We start from the raw sequence: 23,520 nt of genomic DNA, 5'->3' as shown, positions 1-23,520 counted from the left end.
TTTAAGTAATTTTATAAATTCAAAACAAAAAGATGAAAACAAAACTCAACAAACTAATAAAAAATCACTCCGAAAAGTCACATGGAATTTACCCTGTACACGAAGCATAGTGCACCCCATATTACAAAATCGATGAAACCGCACGCATGTTAGTCTGCCCGGTACAGACAGAGAGCGAGAGAGGGAGAGAAGCAATTAAACAATAAAAAATCGATGAAGAGAGAAGTAAAGAGCTGAGCATTTTCTCTTGCACTCTTTCAGGTTCCCTTTGCATTCACGCCTACCCGTAAACGATCCATGCTCGGTAGCATATTTTTATGTTTAAGCCAGCAATGGAGAGAAAGAGAAAGAGCGGAGAAGCAACATACAAACATTCCACAACGCTACGGCTACCCTAGCGAGCCTGCTGAGTCGATGTTTTGTTCTCCCTGTTTTTATGGCGAGGTGTGTGAGCGAAGAGCGAGCCCTTAATCGACCTAGAGAGAGAGAGAGGGAGAGCCGACTCGCAGACGAGCAGCCGGGCCCGGGGCTAAGCCTGCTTTTCCAGCTAAGCCATCCTCATTCCTCTTAAGTCGATCGAAGCGCGCTAACGTGCCCGCGTAGTGTCCGTGTATATGTGCGCGCGCGCGTTCAACTAAACGAACGATTTCAACGAGCAGCGACTACAAAAACCGTTTGTTTTGCTATTGAAACATTCTCGATTCTCGTGTGCGTTTGGTGTACAGTGCGTGTGATCATGTTTTGCTGCGGAAGTGTGCTGAATGGAGTGCTTTAATTGCATGCAAAGAAATAAGCAACACTATCAAGTCGCACCGCATTCGCGTTCCATTCTGATAGTAACGCGATAGTGACAGCGGGTGGCGCCTCCCTCTATGTGTGTGCAACAATTGCACTGTATCGTCTGTGCCGGGCGCGCGCTGCACACTTTATCAGTTGCAGTTTATTTTCGCTCTGACCTTCCCGGTCGTCTCCCGTTGCTCCCGTGGCAAGAGCAGTTGTGTGTCCTGTGTAAGGTTGTGCGGGGTGCAAGTTCTGCCGGTGGTTATTGAAAACGGAAAATAAAGGTCCAGACCAGTGTCCAAGAGCGATAAGGGTGAGCGAACAACGGTGCTGCTGAGGCTGGCCCTTCGTTTCGGTGGCTGGTGTTTGCTGATGATCGGCGTTGTGCTCACCGATTCGGCGCGGGTCGCAGACCGGTCGAAAGCAAACTGACCACAAAAGGCAAGAAAACAAGTGCAACATAGTGAGTGAAAATAAAGCGAAAAATAAAAATAGAAGGTACCAAAGCTCTATAACAGTTTGTTTTGCAGAGCTGTGCTCCGAAAACAAAGAAGGCAACGATTGTTGCGGTGACATCGCAGCAGAGTGAACAAGTGAAGTTACAAAAACGAAACAAAACGAATAGAAAAAAGAAGAAAAAAACATAGAAGTAAAACAAAAAGCACTGTTTGTACAGCAGATGTTGGTGAAAATCGCTATCGCCCCGCTAGTGGTTGGCTAGAAATAATAACATATTTGAAAGGAGCGTCCCTTTCGGGTGATGTGAGTGTTTGTGCATTTGTGCATTGTTTGTCCAAAACCAAAATCAAAGTGAAACATAACAATCAAACAGCAAGGGAGAGTTGGCAAACAGTTGATAAAAAATCATACCTCTGAAAAGAGAATCTAAAAAAAATATGTGCAATCAACTCTAATCGAGCGATGTGTAGAAAGAAAGAAATCATATTACAACAATACACACACAGTAATAAAAAAGTAACCATCCCAAAGTGAAGGTTATCAAAACGGATGTGCAAAATTTCCCTGATGTGAATTATAGTATGAATGAGGCGTAAAAAGTGTACAATAACACCAGCAAAGTGTTCTAAATTTGTGCTGATAAGAGAAGCAAAAGTGCGCAAAAAAAAGTCGCGATTTAAGTGCGCAAATTCAGTTCCAAATTGAAAAGAGAACAAATTGTTGAAAAATTACTTTCGTCGTGCGGCCACAGCTGTGTGCTATCAAAAAGCCGCAGTTTGTGATCCATCCGAAACATCCAAGCGAAGCGAAGCGTAAAGTGGCTTTGAACGAAGCCGCCAATTAAACGGTTTCTATCACCAGACCCGAAGGAGCAGCACCAGCAGCAACACAGCACACAAAGGTGAGTCATGTTGCCACGAACGATTGGCTGTTATGTTATTTGCGCCTTATTGGGACGGAAGCTGCGCGGAAGCTGAATCATGTCGCTATTTGCTGTCCGGCCGTGTCTGTCTGTCTGTCTGGCCTCTACGAGTCTCGCACGCGCCACCGTGCAAAGTATGACGACACCTGCACATAGACGAGCCGCGATGGGACAGACCCTGCCGATGGGTTGAGGCGCGAAGTTATGACATCGTGCGCCGGCTGCGGTTTTCGTGGTGGAATCTGTTTCTGTTAGTTATGTTTTTCATTTTCTCACTCTTCTGAGACGCCCCGTCGCGTTGGTACCGAGCCGTGAGCCGTGGTGGTTTCTTTCTCGATTGAAGACGCGAGCGTGGCAGCGGGTAGAACACAAGCACCGAGAACTTAAGACAATGGACACACCATGGTCGGTGGTCGGTTGGAGGTGAACCTTTCCGCTCCGAAGGAATGTGTGTCCATGTCGTGTTTGGGGCGTAATTTATGGGTAATTTATGCGGGGCCAAAATTCCATCCCGGGCCCAAAGAACGCCGAGGTTCGTGTGCCCGAGGTTAGTGAGAGCGCGTAGAACTCACCTGCGGATGAGGTTTTTTTTTCGATGGTGCTGGGCAATTTTCATTAGAAAATGAACGAACAAGTGGCCTCACCGGATGTAACGCGTGCTGTTTCACTCTTTCGGACACACACTCGCCCAGTGTGCGTCCCAGCCACCCGGTTGAAGTTCGTGAACCGTGGACGGAATGCAATAAAACACACGCCAATCTCTCCATCTGGATGGCGTGGCCTCTTTACGCCCGTTTGCGCGTGGTTCTAGTGCTCCAGAGTGGTGGAGAGCGTTATGCACTGGAGCATGGAGAAAGACGCCGAAAAGTTGTCCGAAGGTGTCCGCAAGCCGTGGGCCCCACGAGCGCGTGTTGATTGAATAAATTACGGAACGTTATGGTCCAGTTTCGGACGCAAAGGAGGCCGCCCTCAAAGCCCTTCTTGATTGCTGTCGGCAGTACGACCCTGCTCATAATGGTCCTCAAAAACTTTTCTTCCCGACGGACGGACATTGAGATTGTTTAAAGAAAAGTTGTTGGTAAATTTTTATTTAAACAGTGTCTTTGGTGTTTTCGTCCCCTGTTTTGGGCAATGTTTGTAAATCTTGCCTCATATTTCAAAGACGCGGTCCCTTCCCAGCGAACAAAAGAAAAGGAAGATCCATCAATCTATCCATTGCTCGAGGATCGGTAGCGTGGAAAATGGACGCCCGCAGCGTTCGCTGCTTCCAACATTCTCAAACATTCGGGGTGTAAATAAAGCCGTGGCCGTCTTTAATTGGGAGCTCGGGCTTGGGCAGAGTGTTGAGTGGTCGAGCGCTCACGCAACCCTTTGATCGGTACCCTTACGCTCAACTCCAGGTGTTACACATCCGTTCGAATTCTGAACAAACAAGCACCGCCGTTCGTTCTCGATCTTGTCCTTCGACCGACCGAATGCGCTCGACCGGAGTGACGCAAGCGATCGAATGCAATCGACACTCGAGTTGACCTTCAACCTTTGTTTGTTGGTTTCCATTGAAGATCGCTCAGTGATGGTCACCCTTAGATGGTGGGCAAATTTTCGGAGGTCACTGGCACTGCAACTGCGCCAATGCGTCGTTTGGACGTCGAAATTCGGAGTTAAAGAGTGCACAAAACCGGTGATCTGCCGCCGAACGCACACCGCAAATGGACACGATCGCGTACAGTGGAATGTCGAAATTGGCCGCTGCGCGATCACCGTGTGCGAGTGTAATTACCAGCCTGCCTGCCTGCGGATCATTGAATGGGGATGTGATGATCCGCATATATGTGCATATACGACTCACCAGAATTCTCTTCCGTACTCGCGCTCCACTCGCTTAATGGTTCGTCGGCCCGGCTAAACGATTCCATCGGTTACGATTTCTAATTTACATCTCTCGAGAAGATGTTTAAGGTTCTTCTTTTTCTGGGATCATTTTCTTTCGGATTGCTGGTGGGGTGGTTGCCCAAACGATCGATCGTCCGATCGGTCGGACCTCCTTTCCGGTCATTTGTTTTAACTTCTGACCTGGCGCTATTCTTTCTCTCTCTCTTTAGTGGCGCTGATGAGACCTTCATGAGCTTCATGTAGTTGCTGCTGATGATGGTGATGATGATGATGGGTCAAAATGGGCATTGGAATGTGTTTTGTTGGGTAGAGGAGGCGAAGAAGCCGCCGACACAACTGTGCCGGCGATTTGATATATTGGATGCTGTACCCAGAGCCAGTCGGTGCAGGCTGTAAACCCAAAAGATCCCAAAACGCGCTGTTCGGTTCGCTTCAATTATCGATTCCAATTCCGGGGTTTTGTTGTTTTTTTCCTTCTACTTCTTCTTAGTTTCTCTCAAGAACACTTTTTTTTCTTTCCGTGCTCCTCGGTTCTTCGTTTGCTTGGGAGAAAATTCGAAGGTAATTATTAAAAAATTCCTTCCCTCTAAGTGGCATGACTTTTCCAATTCTAGCGGCGTCTATGCTGCGGTCGAGACGCTCGAGAGGCTTTAGGATTTAGGAGTCTTAGGGCTTTAGAGCTCAGCAAGAGCCGAGGAAAATTGCGTACGAAGAAAAGTCACGACCGGGAAGGGACTTGCCTTTTTCCCAATCCATCTTCCGGGATATGCACGTGTGCATATTTTTAGAATACGAAAAGCAGCCCCGTAATGACAACGATAAACGATCGTTCGATTTTACGGGAAAAGAAGGCAATCGTTCCGCTTCATTAGACGTCTTTTCGGTCGAAAGTGTTTGTGGTTGGAATGGCTCCATTGAGCAGCCTTCTTCTTGGGTGGCTAATGCTTACCCTACCTGGAAGTCTGAGTGTGAGTGGGCACATTTGGTTTTTTACAGCAATTATCATTACAAAAAGGGCAAATCACTTGCATTTTACCGATTTAAATGGAGCTCCGGCAGTTCTCCAAGCGCCGGGCAATCGAAGGGAACAAAAACACTTGTCAGCAGGAGTGTCGGATTGCGAGCTTTTCCAGCCAATCGATTGTGCCATCCGGGTCCGCTTCCGGACAACCAGACAGCTCACGAGAACGCCCCTGGGGTACTCGGGGTGACAAATAAAACAGCAAGAATGTGAAAATAAAAGAGTCCAACGAGACTGGAACGCCACCAGCGGGCGGAAAGTCGTACGCGATGCGGCGAATGTCGCCTGCCCCGCCGGACGGTGTGTAGAGTGTAGAAATGTAAATTATAAATTGGAACTTCCTGTCAACCGTTCTTTCTTTCTTTTATTATTATACGGATTTTCGTGTCACTCGTTCCATTCCGTTCCGTTGGCAAGGGCTCCGAAGCGACGACTTTGGTGACGATTGGGACAGTATTTCGACGAGGTTTTACCGTGAAAGGCTCCCGGACGCACGGACGGACTTTCCCACCTTCTCGGCGCGGTCAGAAAGAAAAGGGTGGAATGACTGTTTTCAGTGGGGTTTTCGTGTCCCCTCTGGGTTGAGTTTGAGATAGATGGGAGGGGGAGTTTGCTGGAATTTCTTCCCAAAACCACACGAAAACGCGCCCCGTGCGTTTGCCTCGAGCGTTCCGGCGGGGTTATTGGAAATTTATCGATTTCGTTTCCGTCTCGCAGGAACGCTCGATCGACCTCATAAGACAATGAGAGAAAGAGTAGAAGAGAACAGAACAGAGAGAGAGAGCGAGAGTGAGAGAGATAGAGCGAACATTGGGTGGAATTTTGATATTAAACATCTTTACGATCATTCCCCGGGCCCGTTTTCCAATTTCTCATCCAAAGCGAGAAGGGTTTTTCGGGACTCCTCCGTTTTCGTTTCGTTTCGGACTAGCGCTAGGCGGAAGTCGCAATAGAAAGAAACACTGTAGCTGAGGGGCGGCCTTTTAAAGTGAGTGAAGGAAAGAGCCAGAAGAACGGGGCATTGAAGATCACACAGACACACGCGCACTGCTGGAATGCTGGACAGAACGCACACACATCACACAACAAAACCAGCCAAGAATCAGCTGCGGGAGGAAGCGGACAATTCCACTTGATTATGATCGCGAAGCACGGTAGAAAGCCGATGAAGATGACGATAATAATGATTGCCCCGCTCTCTCTCGCGTTGGTTCTCTTGGGGGGAGGGAGGCGCTGGTACTTGCCATGGTCTGTATCCCACCGGCCAAATGAAGCCCGAATTTCTTCGTCTTCGGCGATGGTGGATTATTAGAGCAAACGTTTCGGGCTTCACGGCGGAACGTTTTCGAACCAACAACGGGTAGAGAGTAGGGAATTATTCTAATGATCGGCTCCGTGATTTTGGTGCGTAAAGTTTTCATGTCCATATTCCACCTTGAGCCAAACCCTGCGAGAGGTCAAGGAACGAACTCGGCGGGCGCCTTTTTGTGCCTGTGTGTGTGTATAAAGGGTACCCATTTTCCTCCCATTAGGCCGAGAAGCAGAAGTCCCGTTTTCAGGTGGGGGCCAAATTTAGCAACCGAACCCCAAAAATCTTCCACGCGATCAAGCCCCGTCGGAGGAAAATTAGCTTTCCTTCGTTAGTACGGTCCCTCGTCGTACTGTCTTCTGCACCGGGGTTTAGATTTTTGAATTCATCCCGCATGCGACAGGGTGTACATGTGTGTGTGTGTGTTGATTTATGATCACTTCCCACGTGCCGCGCCTAATTTTGGCACCCTCTTTTCCCTACATCCCCACTCCTCCGGAAAGTGACGCTCATTAGAAACAACTTCCAAAAAGGGAGATAAATTTGGCAATGCATCGCGCTTTTTCCCTTTTTCAAGGTTGATGGTTGGTTAGTTTGGTTCGGTGTGGATTTTTCCCCAATTCTTCTTTTTTTTTCGCGATCAACTCATTTGGGTTGCAAACTTTCCACCACACTAAACGGTTTTGCAACAAAGATTGGAAGTGCGCACAAAAGGGAAAATCGTTCCGCTGCAAATGGAAAAACAAGAGTAGCGCACACCGTCACTTGCCGGATGAACGTGTGTCTCATTAAGGTCTGCACATTAATCACAATGTGGCAGGGGATGGGAAGGGGAGGGGTGCGAATTTCAAGTGGCCAGTTGCTGCTAGACCACCAAAGCCCTCTCCGTGAGCCGTGGTGCTCTACTTGTGTTCTCAAGGTGTACGCTTTTTTGTCTATGTGTGTGTGTTTGGGCTCGCTTGGATGACTCTGGCTACAGCTGTTTTCGCACATGCCAACATACACCAGAAAGAGCCGCCTGTGACGACGATTTATATTATGCCGAGGAACACAGTGGAGTTTGGTCTTCCTTTCTCTCCCCCTTAAACACACACATGATCACACAATTTCCCATAGCGTTTGCTTTCCGGGGCGGGTCTTTTTTTGGTTCGGTATTTGCAGCATTGGCTCAAAAAAATGGCATAAAAGATAATCAGTGAGCAGCATTGTGGAAAGCGAATAAAAAAAAAGCACCCAAGAGCAACGTTACAAATGAGATGATGAAGGTACCATTTCCCCATTTTTGCTTCCCTCTCGTGACACACACCCAAGCTGGCTTGAGGGGGGGGGGGGGGGGGGGGGGGTTATGTGTGCCGGAAATGTGTGGACAGCTAGTGCTGGCTGGCAGGGATTTATGTAGATGAACCAATACGAGAACGAGCGTGGAAGAGGAGCGTGTGTTTTTGGCTTGCAAAGAGAAATCAGGTATCGCACACACCCATAGAGACGCACCGCCGGAACCTTAATGGTTTTAATCCCGGACACATTTGTCGTGGCGCTGTCTTGGGAGATGCGCGAGTAACTTCCGTTCTGTGGACCAGTATACTTTTTTTTCGTTTGGTACCAAACCGTTGTGAGGCAGGAAGCGAGAAGGTCCCATTTCCGTCCCAGCTATTATCTGGAACTGAATGTGACACTCTCCAGGCCGGGGTTTACGGGGTGCCCTAGGCGTCCTCATCATCATCATCATCATTATGATGATCTTCTTCGTGCCGTCTTTCACACCCCGTTCGAAGCGTCCTGGGACCTCCCGGGACTTCGGGCAGAAAGGAAACGCTTTGTTCCGAATCACCCTCTCCACGCCTCTACCTGTAACATGAAACCTTCCAAAGCTGTATACAGCCACACAAATCCTGTAATTAACCGGAGGAACAGTAGTGAAACCACCCGCAGGTTGCGCTCGCCTTCTGGGAGGTAAGAGTCCCGCTTTTTTGGTTCCTTTTTTCTGTCACACGTCTGAGGGTATTTTTCAAAATTTAATCCTTTATTTTTGGCTCCTTTACTCCCAATGCTGGCATATGTTGCTCGGGTGTACATATGGCGTGTATTTTGCGCAATGTTCTAAATTTAACGCCCGCATTTGCATCCCGGGATGTTTGCTGAGCCACTCACATCACCCACAAGCCACCCAACAGGCCACGCAAAGACAGGAAGTGTGAACAATTTAATTCCCTTTTCGGTGTGTGTACTTAAGGAGCGACAACAAAGCAAGCAGAGCAACAATACACCACCGATACGCGTGCAAAACGGCTTTCCATGTTCGGTGTAGCATGCAAAAAGGCGCTCACCTCACATTGACTGACAGCTGATTGGGTTTTTGCATTGGCACTTGTCGCGGCGTCGCAGCACGGCTGCCGAAATGACGATAACGATCGATAAGCTCTGGCACAATGCCAATGGGAAGCCGGGGAAGCGACAGCCGAAGTTAATTTGCGTCCCTTTCACCCTTCTCTGTATTCGGGTGGGGACGGAGGAATGGTGCTATTTTTACATCGTTAATGTGTGATGGAGTAAATACTCTGTGCGTTTTTTTGGTTCCTTCGCTTCTTTTACAGTACCGTATGGTGTGCTTGTTGGGGAAGGCCCCCTAAAAGCCTTCCCGGTGGAACTTGGTGAATGGATCATTTCCATCGGGTGTGTGTGTGTGTGCGCCGTACAAAAGCTACGCGCCCGCGTGCACGCTTGTTGATCGATGTCATTTTCCGCCCATTTTCCTCGCATTTGTGAGGGTTTTTTTGGTGTTTGCGAATACAAGAGTACATACGCAAACACATACGCCACGAGGTTTTTGGAGTGCGCTGAAGCTCAATTTTACCGTCGCACATTCTCTCAAATTCTCTCCTTTTTTTCTTCCGATTCGGGAACGTAATTTGAATGGCATTTGTAACGCCGGGATCGGTCACAAAAAGGAGTGTGTAAATGTGTGTGTGTGTTGTGGAGGCTGAAAAGAGGCTACTTAATCTCGTGGAAGGTGAAAATTCGAACCTCAGCTCGTAGGGGCTTTGCTGGCTGTCAGGCGACATTCAATTCGCGGGTAGTGGGACTTTGGCGTAGTTTGAATTGAGGATGATTGGACAGAAAAAGAGGCAGACCAGACAGAGGCGAAATGTTTGTTCGTGAACTAAACTCGAGCAGCTTACTTTCACTCCAAGCTTTGATTAAAGTTAGAGAAAAGAAAGAAAAAAAGACGCACAATGCTTTGATTCGCAATACACAGCACGGGGCAAGTTTTATCGTAATCAATTCACTTTGTTATTGTAACATTTTAATTTTATCCCCACCTTCAGACGCTGGCTAGCTTTGTGTTGCTTTCGCCATTCTCGTCAGCGACACCTTTAATTGAATGTATTTAGCTTTGCTGAATAAACATAACAATCTGTTATCTAAACAGTGCCAACACCCCACACGGTCGCTGTTGCGTGACATAAAAATTAATGAAAATTAAATCATTTTCTTTAATACGTTTTCGACCTCTGACTTCGGCTTCGGCAAGTCGATGCAAACGAAGGCAGCAAGCAGACGGATTGTCTACTTTCTTCCTTCGCTTGCGCGATTGTCTCCGTCCCAAGGTGCAGCTTCTTGATTATTTATACATGCCCTACCCCCATACAACTTAATTGTCGCTCAAACCGATGGAGATGTTGTACATCGCAGTGTCACTCCAATCAAGCTCACCAAAACCCTTTCCCTGCCTTTCTTACCTCTTACATCCTTTTCGAGCTTTCCTGCAAAAGGGGCTCGGGTTGATGGCACTCCCACCGTACGCTGTGTGCTTTGTGCCCGGCCAAATGCGTGTGTAGGTGCGTTGTTTTTGCCCTCCTGCTGCCGCCTTTGGCTTCCATCGTTTCTACCGAGCAATACACCAAATCCTAACCCACCTCGAGCCCCGAGTGTTCTGCAGTCGAGCGTGTAGAAATTACTTAAGAAAACAATAAGAAGCGGCTCAATAAGAGAAAAAAACCCAGCAGCGACAGCGTGCGCATATGCTTAGCATACCATTTGCATAGCATTCGGTGCAACATCACCACCACACGAACGCGGGGAGTTGGGTTACCGGATTGCGGATTGGGTCGATCGGTGGAGCCCTTTTTGCGAGTGTTGCACTCCCAAGCAGGGGCAGAAGAACCGGCACAAACACACACACTCAGCTGTGTGGATGGGGTCGGGCAGGGTCATAAATCAAATCAATCGCCATAACGGCCCTCCACGGATGAACGTGTTTGTACAATGGGTGGTGCCCTCCCTGGGATCGCCGCCAACCCCTTGCCAGTTGGACAGAGGAGCACGCGTTCAAGCCTGCAGGGGCAAAGAGTTTGTGAGTCCCTCTGTATGTGTGTGTGTATGTGGAGGGGCGATTTTTTTTGCGTGTCCATCCATCCCCATTCTACGATGTTTGCATTCCCAAGCGAACTTTGTTTGCGCATGAAAAAAAAACGCCACCTCGCGGTTGCATTCTAGGAAGGTTTCCACCGGTCAACAAGGAATTATGGTTTTCTTTTGCTTCCTCCTTAACCAATGGCATGTTTTTTTTTCGCTGTTGCGCGGTTATGTTACGTCCCCGTGTGTTTGGCTAACGATCCCTCTGCTAAGCCCTTCCCGAAAATCGTATGGGCAGCCGCAAGGGAAGCATCGGATGACGGCGCGTTGCTTCTGTGGCCACTTTTGCGCAAAAGTATCAGCTTTCGGTTGGTGTGTGTGTGTTTTTTTCTTCTTTCTTCTCGGTACGCTGCAGAAAAGGGAAGCAAAACTGGCGTGCAAATTGAGAGGGCCCAGAAACATTGTGCAAGACTTTAATGCCAAAAAAAATGAAGCGCTGGACGGCGTTAGTGGGTAGTCACCACCGAAACGGTTTCGGGTTTTCGCGGCGACCTGCTTGATTTCAAATCTTGAACAACGTTCATCAGTACCCATAGGATACGCTCTGCTTGACGAGTTTTTTGTTGCTGTTGTTAAAGTCATTCGTCTTTGATTGGGCACTTAAAAGCTGGGGGAACCCGCCAGACAGAACGGGTTGAGAAGGCTGTAAACGTATAAATCACCTCACCCGAACTTGCACTGATTTTAGGTTGAGCACAAACTCAACAGTTGAAGTGCCAATTTCAATGAGATCCCTCGGAAAGTTGTTTATCATTTTTTTTCTTCGTTTTTCTTGCTTGGTCGGCAACTCTCCAAGGAATAATGTATCCCAAGGTTGGCTGCCCGGTGCACCTTCGAAAGCTGGCAAGACGGAGTAGCAGCTAAGATTTGGGTTAGCGGACTTAATCGTTTTGCAAACTCACCCGAGTGTGAATTGATTCGGTATTCCTTCGGGGTGCGTTTTGGAAGGATGAACCTCGGACAACGAACTCCCAACGCAAAGCGCATTGGATTGATGAACCTGCTGGAAGCAGAAAGGGAGGCCATTCGCATTACGGGGCAAGGTCGATGAGTTTTGAACGATCCGAGAGGGTAGCACGCCTTAATGCCTTAATGTCTTTCTTATCGTTTACTGGAATGGTTTTGCACGGTGCAACTCCCTTGCGAACTCAATTCCAGCATTGGAGATCATTTATGTCTCCCAATTGCACGCAAAGAGCACATGCATCGGGTGAACAAACATCAGGCTGCTTGCGTTTGTTGCGTGCAAAAGCCGGCGCAGGCTAAAAAGCAACAATGGCTTCTCAACACCTGCATTAATTTAAATTCTTTACTTGGTTCACCTACCTTTACCACGTTGAGGTGATGCAATTTTCACCTTCCACCTTGCTGTCAAACAGCAAACCCTGAACCCTCCGTACCGTCCGTCCGTCCAGCCAACCGAAACCGGAGCTGAGCTCTAGCCCGACCACATTCCAAACCCGCTCTTTTGGCACTGTTAACATGAACTTCTTTTGTACGTGTATGCTCACCAATGCTCTGACCCTTCCCCGTGGACCGTGTAGAGCATACGCATGGGAATTTCGTTTTTTTATGCTTGAATTTGTTTGTTTCTTTGCAAAAAAACGAAGCACTTTGCCGTGAGAGGGTGCGATGCACCAGCTGACACCCAAGCGCAGCCAGTTGGCAATGGCGAACTGTGAACAGGACACTTCAATTCGGAGCGTTTGGGACAACAGAAAGGGAACGGATGTGAAAGAGCATCCGGGACAGTGGAAAGACAGTTCTTTGGAATGTAATTTAAAATAGCTTTCCTATGTTTTGTTTCTTCTCTTTCTTACCGGTTGTACGGTTCAAGATGTCTCCTGAAGCTGCTTCTCGGTGGCATGTGTTTTTGGTGCTGACAGCATTGGAATTGCATGCTCAGTTCCTCCTTCAAGGCAGGCTCCAGATTCAGAATATCGATTGCATGTTAATTTGATCATTCCTATAGACACACACATACACGCTCCCGAGAGCTCCAGAACATCCAGAGTTCCTGGTCGATTCCATGGAGAGGCTTAAAGCCAAACCGTGCCTACGTCCACTATCGAACGAGCTATTCAAACTCCGTCAAGCGCAAATCCTCCCGTGCGAGAGGAAGTCCCATTCTAGCACCGATAGGGCGCCGGGCACCGGCAATGCCTTCGTAGGAGATTTAAAATACGATACTTCCGGCTTTTCAGGCTTTTGTTTAACGGGTACTTCCTCTCCCCAAATTCCGGTAGTGTTCTGAAGAACGAACACTATGGACTGAGCGACCGGCTCACTGTTTTACGCTTCTGTGCGTTTCAGCTTCTCAGTGCGTCCGGGCTGGTACGCTGGAAGCGCCCCGAAACATAAACAATGGCCTCATCAAAACGGTGTCTCGCGGTGGTGTGGCCTTCCGCCATTTCTGGACACAAACACGGACGCATCTGGCTTATGGATGAGTGGACGCCTTTTTTGGGGTTGGTGCAGTATCATAATTTCAATAAATCCCAAACAGTCGGGTTGGGCGCGTTCTATGTTCCTCGGCAAACCCATTCGGGCATGAAACTCGCCACCAACAACCACAACCAGGCAATGTTCCGTTCAGAACGCGCATGACGTTGATGATGAAAGTTCTATTGCCGTATCCGGTGTTGAGTTGCGAGCAGCCACAGTCTCGGCAGCAGCAACACTGCCCGAAAAGAACTTTGCAACGCCCCGGTACGGCTTTAACTGTGGCTGTGTAATGTTTCCGGTACGAGGGATGGCTTTCTTTTGGGACGGAAAGAAAGGGTAGAGAGGGAGCGAGAGAATGTATGGGGTGCGCATTACATTTTTATGTTAATTTAATTGTAAACAATCGCGTTCCATCAGTTCCGCTCAGTTCCGCAAAACACGCGCTGAAAGGGGACGCATTCCTTTGTGGCGTTTTGTTTCGCTTCAAATCCGCCCCAAACGCACGTGTGTATGGATGAAATGGAACTTTATTTCCAGCATGGAAAAGCGGGAGCTGTCCATCAGCTATAAAGGGGGTAAAGCAACAGGAAGCATCAGAATTATGGCGAGGAAATCATAATTTTAAACCGGATAGCCCTTTCCCTGTCCCAGAGAACGGAGTAAGCCGAAACGAGTTGTTGAAACAATCGCGCTTCTGAACGCAACCGGAGGATCAATGAAGCTCCTGAACCTGAACCGGAAGCTGTAATGTTGTCGTCGTACCACCCAGCCCAGTCTACAGCGAGCCTACACTCCGTCAATGGGCACTGTTGTACACCGAGAGCACTCCATTTCGTTGTCACCGTGTAGAACGGTAGCCGTGGTTGGTCGTCAATTCTGACTGCTACAAAGGGAGTGGTGTGCCCTCTTGGCACAAAGGCAAGCTAGCTCTTGATAGGCTCCGGAAGCTCTAGCAGCCTGCTTTTTTATGAAGTGTTCAATGTGTTGGTCTGCTTATGACGTGAGCTAATTAAAAGAGGAAGAAGAGCAAAACAAAACAGAAAAAAACAACCCATGGGGCGGGAGTTTTCATTCCAGGCGGCAAACAACCCGAGGTTGTCATCTTTCGCTGATGGCATCCTTCCGGTTCTGCAAGGGCCTCAGTTTTGTATTCGCTGGAAGTGACACACACTCGATTGAGCGGCAATTATTTGCCGAAGGGTGCCGTATTACAAGCCGCCGGAGGAAGCTTTGGGACGTGGGCAACAAGTCGCAGCAAGAGTTCAAAAGTAAGGTCCCGTGAGGCCTACTCCTCGACTCGTTTAGCATGTGAGCTGTGTGATGTTTTTTTTTGCTTATTGCGAAACAAACACGACCTCTCTTTGATTGGTGTACTCCAAGAAACGCTCACAGTAGCAACAGAGCCTGCGGAACGGATGCAAGCGATCGGTTTCATCCGCCCAACCGACAAATCCGAACCCAACGGAGACGGGATTTTGAGTGCTACAATCCCAAGCTCATCATCATCATCATTGTCAGTCCTCAAGATCTTCGTGTGTGCAAGGTCGAACCCCTTTGGTAGGAATGTTCGCACCATAAAATCGGGATCTTGTCTTGATTGTGTCTTTGCGCAAAAAAAACGATCCCCTTCATGCATCCGTGGAATTCTATCTCACCCTCGAGCTCGCTCACGATCTCCAGCGATCTTGTGAGGGTCGCAGAAAACGGGTTTATAAATTTATACATCCCATCCACACACACACACATCCCTCCTCATTCTACCATTCACTCCCCCTCCCCAGTGGGACAGGAAGATGCACACTGGGGTGCCCTCTGCCATATCCCCCTTTCCATTCTTTGGTTGGAGTGAGAATGCATAATGCGAAGGGACAGTTAGCACGCACCTGATCGTCCGAGTGCGTCCGAGCGCGTTGAGATCTTCATTGGAGATTGGCTGGAAAGTAGGTTAACCAGCTTCCGCTCGCCGGAGAGTGTGTGTATATGTGTGTGTCTCTTATGGTGTTTGTTGGTGTGTGTGATTAGCGTTTGCATGAGTTATGCATCCTCCTGCCTCGGGTTAAATCGACGGCAGAAGGAACATTCCCCCGAGAGGGGGTTCATCGGTTCAAATAGTAGGTCTCCCTTGGCTCATTAAGCAGCCATTTGTCAAACATTCGTTGCATTGTGCCTTTCGGGATATTTTTAACGATTAAAAATATAACTCTTAGCTTCCCCAATTCTTCGGTTCGGTATCTGTTCCGTTTAGCTGTCAGTTGCAATCCCATAGCGCATCTGCCAACTGTAATGAGCTTTCAGTAAAAAATAGAAGAGTTTTATCACCAAAAAACCCAAACTGTAGTCCACTATTCGCCTGTTTCCTATTTACCCGTGAGGCAATTATTTTTCCACCATTTTTCATGTGACAAATTGTGTCCTTTTTACTGGGTCGTAAAACGCCCGATACAATGGCAATTATTCGATCGTCCGTGACCTCGACTTCCTGCCCCAAACGCTTCTCAAAGCCTTCCGTACCGAAGGGACAAACAAATTGATTTGAAAGCAGTTGTAAAAAAATGAGAATACAACCTGGATTGAATTGAACTGGATCGTGTTTTTTCCTTTTTCTTTGGGTATGAGGATCTACTATTGCAACATTCGCTTTTTATAGCTTTCCATTTGTTCCGTCTTCTTGTCTGCTGTTGTTGCTGTTGTCGTTGCTCCCTACGTGTATGCTTCGTTTTCGGTTTCTGTTGGCGGGAAGGTAAACGGAAAGCGGATCACAGGGAAGCTGCACCAGCCACAATAGGAAGCGTATAAATTCGGTAAGGACACATTCACCGCCGGAAGTGCATAGGGCACCATTGTCCCGGGACGACAAAGAATGTCCGAGGAAGGGACCGCTTTCTGAGGGTGAACCAAGAAAACAAGCTGTGCAAACGTTGCAGCAAAGTACATACCCACGTTTCGGACATTCTGCGCTGTAAAGCTCGCCCATGCTGGAGCCGGGAGTGTGTGAGTGTTGGATTTGGATATAAAATATTTCCTCTTCCTGCTTCGTCTGTGCGGGTGCGGGCAGCATCATCTCGGAGAAGAATAAAAATCAATAGCAAACATTTGTTCGGAAGCGAAACTCGGCCCTCTATTGCCAGACGGCGTACGGCTAAGGCTATCATTTTGGAGTAGACGTAAGCGAGCCGAGTGGCGAGCGATGCATTTGCAAACGAATTGGCGCATAGCGCGGATGTTTGCTGAGAAGCATCAGAGGCAGAGCAGAGAAGCAGACAGATTGTAAAGCATATAACCCCGGAATTGGGCTATGATTGGAAGGCGCTTTGGTGATGCTGGTTGTTATGAAGCCGCGCCGAGCCGAACCGAGATGCGCACATCCGCATCAATATTGGACCTGGACCGTTCATTAGACCGTTGCTGGAATGGTGGGTGACGTGGTCACTTTTACTTTCTTGGGCGCTTTGCTTCTCACCATCGTCGCCACCATCCGGTCCCAGAAGCTTTTGTTTTGATGCATTGTTTAATTAGCCATCGCCGTTGCCCGGTAAAAGTGAGGCAGAGCGCGTTTTGCTTTCAAGATGCGTGGGAAAGCGTGTGATGTTTTGTCGGTGGAGGTGTTTAAAGTCCAGCCTGAAGATTTAATAGAAAGCTCGATTGGTGCGAATGATTGTTGGAATTCCACTACAAAGAAGGTTGTAATTAAATGATGTGAAATTGTTAATGAGTCAGGGAATGATAAAGTAAGGTGATTTAAGTGTTAAGACTTATTGAAGAATGTAGTACAAGGCTGAGACAGCTTTTGGTTGTGGTTATTAAAAAGATATTTGTGTCCAATTTTTGCCTCGATCATTCTGAATGGATACGAGAAACAAAACGCTCATTACACAGAACCATTCGAGAAATGATTAAAAATGTGCATCGCTTCTTGCTGCCAGCTGTGTGCCCGCATCGGTAACGACCTCCGAAACATACAACCACCTAGATTACTGACTTCTATACAACAGCACCGTACAAAGATGCAGTTTTAATTGAAACGAACCTCGCCGTGCTGCGCAATCAAAAATGCATCATTTCCGGATGCACCGGAGATGAGCAACCGAACGAACGAACGAAGATCTCCGCACATGGTACAAACGTGGTTGCATAAATGCGCAACCTACCTGTATGTGTACCGTATGAGTTTGGTTGGATGAGGAAGTAAAGCAATACTACTTACGCGGCACCACCATTCAGCGCCCAGGGGGAGACCCATGAAACGAGATCGTGGTGAAATTATTCTGTTTTCACTTTCACCCACAGCTTTCCAGCTTCCACTGCTAACGATCCACACTTGCACTGCAATTGAAGACTCCCCCTGCATGCCACTGGGGGCGCTGCTCTCTAATGAGAACCTGACCCCGCACAGGGCAGTAGTGTACATCACCGGCGGGCATGAATGATGGTTTCGCATTTTGCTACGAAGAGGAAATTGGACACTAATTTCAATTCATCAGCAGCTCACTGGGGAGGGGGGTCATTTTGTGGCAGGGGAGGACACGCGATTTCGGGATGAAGTTATCAAGCGCAGTGGATTACCTTTTATGCTTCCGTTTTTTGTGTGATTCGGTGAGAAAACGAGCCTGCGTCAATGCCGCGGACGGCCATTGGAAGACAATGTGACTTACCTGGGTTTGCATCATCATCAGCGGCTTCTCCGACGGCCGTGGCTTCCCAGGGAGCTGTCACCCCCGCAGGCAGAGAGGCGGCTGACGATGAAACAATAGCGTACAACCGTCGGCTTCGTCTTCGTCGTCCGCTTCCTCGATGAGCGCCTCGCGTGAGCACTCCAAGGTTTTGCGTCCATCCGACGCGCCTGGTGACATAGCGGCACTGCCAAACAACGAAGCGCAACGATTGTGTGTTTGCCCACCCAGTCGTGTTGGTTGGTTGGTTGGTTTGTCTTGCACATTTCTTGGCCGCAGTCTCCCACCCGTTTGGAGTTGCGGCCATTGTGTTGTACTGTACGACAGCGGCTGCTGCGTGTTGCGTGTGCACGGTGTGTTGCGCGTTTCGGGAACCGGACAAAGGCAAATGGCAAAATCCGCCCGGCCCCAGTTTTCCCAGCGCTTCAGCTGTGATGGTGGCCTCCCTTTCCCCGGGTGGCCTCCAAGGGGCCTCCACCGCTCACTGTTCTTTTGCAGAGGAAAAACCAGGCACACGGGCTGCACGGGATATTAATAAATGAGAAATAAGTTTAAAAAGGCGCACAATAAGCAATGAACGGGGCCCATGCTTTGATGCCTTTATTTTCCCAGCGAACTGAGCAGGGAAACTGTACAGATTGCGCGTGTGTGTGTGTGTGGTGGGGTGGTAGGTGCTTTTGTTTATTTGTCACCATTCGGTGCACGCCTGGGAGAGCTGACGGTCCCGTCAGCCCCGGTGGCAGCCAAAAAGCAACTATAAAGCAATTTCAGTATTGTGAAAATGAGCATTGTGTGTGCGTTCTAGAATGGGGTTGGTGTTGGTGTATGTGTTGAGTGGAGCATTTTTGCTACCAGAGTACGTTTATAGCACTCGGCTCCAGAGTTCAGTCGCACTAGCAACGCCGAACGAGCTGTCTGAATGTAATGAAATGCAATTTCACCTACCTCCAAATCCAACTTTATCCCTTCAAACGTTTGCCGTTTTTTTTTGTTATCAAAGATCCTAATTTTTAATCTCAAGCACGATGTTATCGCTGCCCATTAAAAGAGCCATCTTAGCGCTCTGCTGCAATGGTCGCAAGCTTTAGTGGGAGGGGGTTTTGTGTGTGTGTGTGTTGAGCTTATGAAGTGAAGCTCCTCCAATCCAATTCACGCTTCAGTGGCTCTCGAGCACGCGTTTGCAGGGCAGGCATCCCAAACAACGGAGGCAGAACTTCACACGATTGGGCTTCACACAGCCACACGACGAAGAGAAAAAAAAGCAGTGACGAGTGGCTGAGCTGGAGGGCCTGAGGACGTTGAATGAATAATTATTGCCTGCTTAACAAGTCTCCCCATTGACCGAACCCCTTCGAAGGCTCTCGTTCTCTCTCTCTCTCCGTAGAACAAGTGGCCGGCAAAGAACACAAAAGCGGCAAGAATCATCCCAACATCTTCAAAAACTATTCTATTCGTAAAACACACATACACAAACCCTTACACAACGGCGGATACTTCACCGCGAGAGCATTGGAGCAAAGGTTCTCCGTTGAAGGGTGGGTTGTTTTTTTGTGTTCTTCTGTAGAATGACCGTAAATTAATTTAATTAAGTGAGATGGCTCTCCCCTTTGCACCAGCAGCCCGTAGAATACAGCTCAACATTCCATTGTTAGAATTTCACCCCTTTTTCGGCTGGACCTAAGCATGAACCTGGAGTTGATGATTGTGCCCCGAAACCGTTTGGAGAAGGCCTCGCTCCCCGGTAATGGTACATCCAATCCCTCCCAAACACACACAAATCGATTCCTTCCCGGCATTAGCCGAAACCGAAACGCCCGAACCTGCTAACTCCGTTCCCATGAAGCGATGGTTGGCGCGATCGTACCGCAAAACACGGCTTCCTGCTTTTTCGTTGCTTTCCCGTTCCGGATTCCTGGCATTCTCATTCTAGCTCCCACTCCCCACACACAGCCGGAAAAACACAACAGCTTCCGTCCCGTGCGCCGTGTTCTATGCTTCCCGTTCCACGTGGTCCATTCTTCCGGACGGTTCCGGCTGTTAATCAACCGATAACGCATCCGGTGTTCTATTGGAAAAGGTTTAATTTCACGATTTTCACCGCCCGCAGACTTCGAGGTCCGACAGCCTTTTAAGCTGGCATTGTTGTGAAATCCCGAAGCCCTCCCGAAGCCCACAAGTGGCCCCCGTTTTGTACCGGGGAGGGGGGGGAGGGCAAACGAAACAAAAAACCGCACGCTGTTGTGGTTAGTTTGTTTGCCGTTGGGTTGTCCCTTTCTTCCTTTCCTCGATGTTTTGCGATCGATGCCGGCACGCATATTTACATATTTGTAAATTTTGGGAACCGAATATCCGAATAAGGTTCTGAAGGTTTCTGCGCTGTCGTCGGTGGGAAGTGGTCAGGCCCAAGGGTAAAGTTGAAAGAGAGGGATCGGTTTTAAGTCAACCGGAAACCGGGTGAGCTGAGGGACGCAAAGCCACATTCTAGCCGGACGTGGTTGTATGACGTTGGGGAACGCAGCGTAGCAGGCAAAGCCTGCCACATTAAAGTAATTGAAACCGTGAACTGAATTCTGGACAAGTTGTTTCACAACAAAGAGGAAGTTCTGCGTTGTTGGAGTTCGGCCGAAGGTCAAACGAAACCTTCTTTCAGCAACCCAGCTAGTAACTGGGTCATGTGGGATCGATTCCCCTGCATACACGGGACGCTGATAAACAAAATCCACCTGACCTGTTCTCTCGCACAAAAGAGCCGAGAAAGCTATCCGACATCCGTTCGCAAATCTGGCGAAATTCACTGCCCGGACCTCTTAGCCAGATGATAGTGTGCGTCCTTAGCGTTATGCGATGTTAAGTGTGATCCGAAAGACTTAAAAAAACTCCGACTAAACTCTAGGGAGGGTGAGAAAACTAAACACAAACACACACACGGGCGCAACAAAATCATCCCAAACGGATGGACAATCCAATTCCTTGAATGCGTGTAAGGTCCACCGGCTGTGAACCATCGCAAGAATGTCGTAATCATGTAGAGCAGCGACGGACACACAACGGGATCGTTTCCCGTGCGCCATCCATGATCTTTCTCTTTGCTCAATCTCTCTCTCTCTCTCTCTCTCTTTCACTACCACACGAACTACGGTCTCTGCTAGGCCCCTAATGAGGATTCCAGTGGTCCGAGATCGACGCATTCTTTCTAAGGTCGTTTCGTGGAGAGCCGCCATCGAGCTTGGGATCCACACGACGCCGGTTTTTTTTTGTTGGAAGACACGAAACGAAATCACCGAGGATCATCATCCGCCGAGAAAGATCATGTTATACTCCTATCGCTTGACTCTATTATTTTGTTTCCTCTTTTTGGGGGTCTCAGCCCGTCCTCTGCTATCTCTTGAACACTGGCATATCTATTTCCCTTGTGTCTCCTCGCGTTTTCGGACGTGCGTTGGGCAGAGTTTATCTTTCTCTTTTTTTTGCCCACATCTTTAGAGCCTCTGTTGGGGCTTGTCTAATTTGGTTGTTGCTGTTGGTGCTGCTGCTCGATGCTCGTCACCAAAACTGAGGAGGGAAGGCAAAAAAGGAAGCATTTTAATTAACGTAAATCGTCACGTAATGGGTGCCCGTGCGAGTTGCGCAACTAGCCCGGGAATAGGAAGTGTTGTACAGGCCACAGACATGGCGCATTGTCCGGCGCAGACCCACCACAGTGCCCCTTCGGGAGCGATGACTCGAGAGCGGTGATGATCTTCCGATGCCGATGATATCCCACACTCGCTTGTGCTAACGGTGGCAACAAAGTTGTCAGTCGTCAGCCGTGTGAGAAGTGAAATTCTTGCGCGATTCGTCTCGGGATGGGACTTGGGTCTTTAATGTCTGTTTAACTTCCGCGCCCGCTATCAATCGATCGAAACGAACGATCGATCGATCGAGCTGTCTATGTGTGTGCTGCTTTCTATTGCGTACGGTTCTTCTGAATGATCTTGCATAACTCCTGCATCGGAGCTGCTGCACTCGTCTATATTACTCTAACGGGCAAAGAACGGGACACCAGGAGTTATCAGGCCACACAGTTTTTGCGATCTTTGCGTCTTGGATATTCGCACTATTCCAGAAGACGCACAGCACTAAAAACTCACAAACCGGGCCAAACGGTGAATGAACGTCGGAAACTGAGCGCACGCTGTGTCTCTTCGGTGACGTCCAATAATTGATCAATTAGCTTCCGACTCGAGCACACGCGGCCGCAGCTGTGTCCGGCCGGGTGCCCGGGTACCTCAAAACGCACACACACCTGGCTGGATCGGTTTCGATCACGCATCACAGTACCTTGAGCGAAAATTATCCATCATTACCGCCGCACCAGTGTTCCAGTTCTTCCACAGCAGCCCACTAATCGCAAATCGAACGGCGTCTTCCCTCTCTTCCACTCTTGCAGATGCTGAAGCACGTGCAGATCTCGCCGATGCGCAGCCGGGCCGACTCACTGTCCATGCGGTCGTCGACGTCCTGTGCGTCGTCGCTGTGCGGCAGCCCGGAGCCACCCGGGGGCGATCCGCTTCGCAGCCATTCGCGAGCGTCCAGCTACTCCAGCCTGAACGAAACCATTCCCCAGGTAAGTGGTCACTTCATTTATGCTACCGCCGCTCAAACTGTAATTCAATTAATCCCAATCTGACTCTCCGCTCACTTGACATGTTGCGGGCCTGAGTACTGAGAGTTTAGGCAAACGACGACACGAAAAGCAACCAAAAAAAAAAACTATGCGCGAACAGCATCTAATTGCGACAGCATAAAATGGCGCAAATACTTTCAACAATAGTGTGCCTGATTTGGGGCGCACACAAAAACACCCGCGCGAGCGAGCGAAATTTGCCGAAAACTTCATTATTTGCTCTTCTCATTCCCTGTGCTCCGTAGCCCTGTCCGAGGCCCTGTCCCTTTGCCAATCTTTCAATAAGTTTAACGGGCGATGGCTGAGGGCGGTCTGCTACTACTGCTGCTGCTGATGATGATGAGGTGCTCATTAAGATGAAGTGGTTCGACACCCAATTTTTCGGGAGGCTTTGTCGACTGTTTGACGAAACCACGGCGCAAAGCTGCCGTTTCCGTGCACTTGTGGCAGAGCGTGTTTTTGAGGGGGAGTGGGAGAGTGGGACCATAATTATTGTCATTACTCCCTCCCTTCTCACAGAGCCGCGTGGTTGTAACATACTGCGTCCCAGCGCTAAGGTGGGCGGATGGGAAATATTCTGAACCACAAACAAACCACCCGCCGTGGGTGAAGGCGATGGTGGTTAGCAAATCATCTTCATTTTAATGAAGTATTGTGTTTGGGCTTATGCTAGCGGGCATACGGTGTGTACCGAACGCGTGTGCTGGAAGTTTTCACTTGCTGTGGTGATGTCTCTTTCTCTCTCTTTCTCTCTCTCTATCACTCTCTCTCTTTCCTAAGATTGTTCACACACTTCCCCCGCATACGAGCAGCGGTGTTGCACATGCTTTTCTCCCATAAGTCGCCCGGTACCGTACGGTTGCTGCCTGTGTTATTTGTTGCAGCATCTGTTGGTGGGCCAGATATTCCGCGATACATATACATATCGCAACGCAACCG

The 23,520-nt window shown here is 48.8% G+C and overlaps 1 protein-coding gene across 2 annotated transcripts in view; it reads left to right on the top strand.

Moving 5' to 3' along the window:
* Positions 1-474: 474 nt before the first annotated feature.
* The window catches only part of LOC1275554 (homeobox protein B-H1), a 33,481-nt gene continuing 10,435 nt past the window's right edge, over positions 475-23,520 (top strand). The window contains exons 1-2 of one of the 2 annotated variants that reach the window (XM_061655373.1): positions 475-2,140; positions 22,345-22,521. In XM_061655373.1, the coding sequence (XP_061511357.1) occupies positions 22,345-22,521 (177 nt within the window). In that variant the 5' untranslated portion in view covers positions 475-2,140. The remainder of the gene's footprint in view (positions 2,141-22,344; positions 22,522-23,520) is intronic. The other variant, XM_061655374.1, reaches the window with a different exon arrangement.

The sequence above is a fragment of the Anopheles gambiae genome, chromosome 3, assembly GCF_943734735.2.
Source record: "Anopheles gambiae chromosome 3, idAnoGambNW_F1_1, whole genome shotgun sequence".
In the NCBI taxonomy this organism is placed as follows: Eukaryota; Metazoa; Arthropoda; class Insecta; order Diptera; family Culicidae; genus Anopheles; species Anopheles gambiae.
Note: the sequence above shows the minus strand (reverse complement) of the source record. Positions and strands in the feature narration are given on the sequence as shown.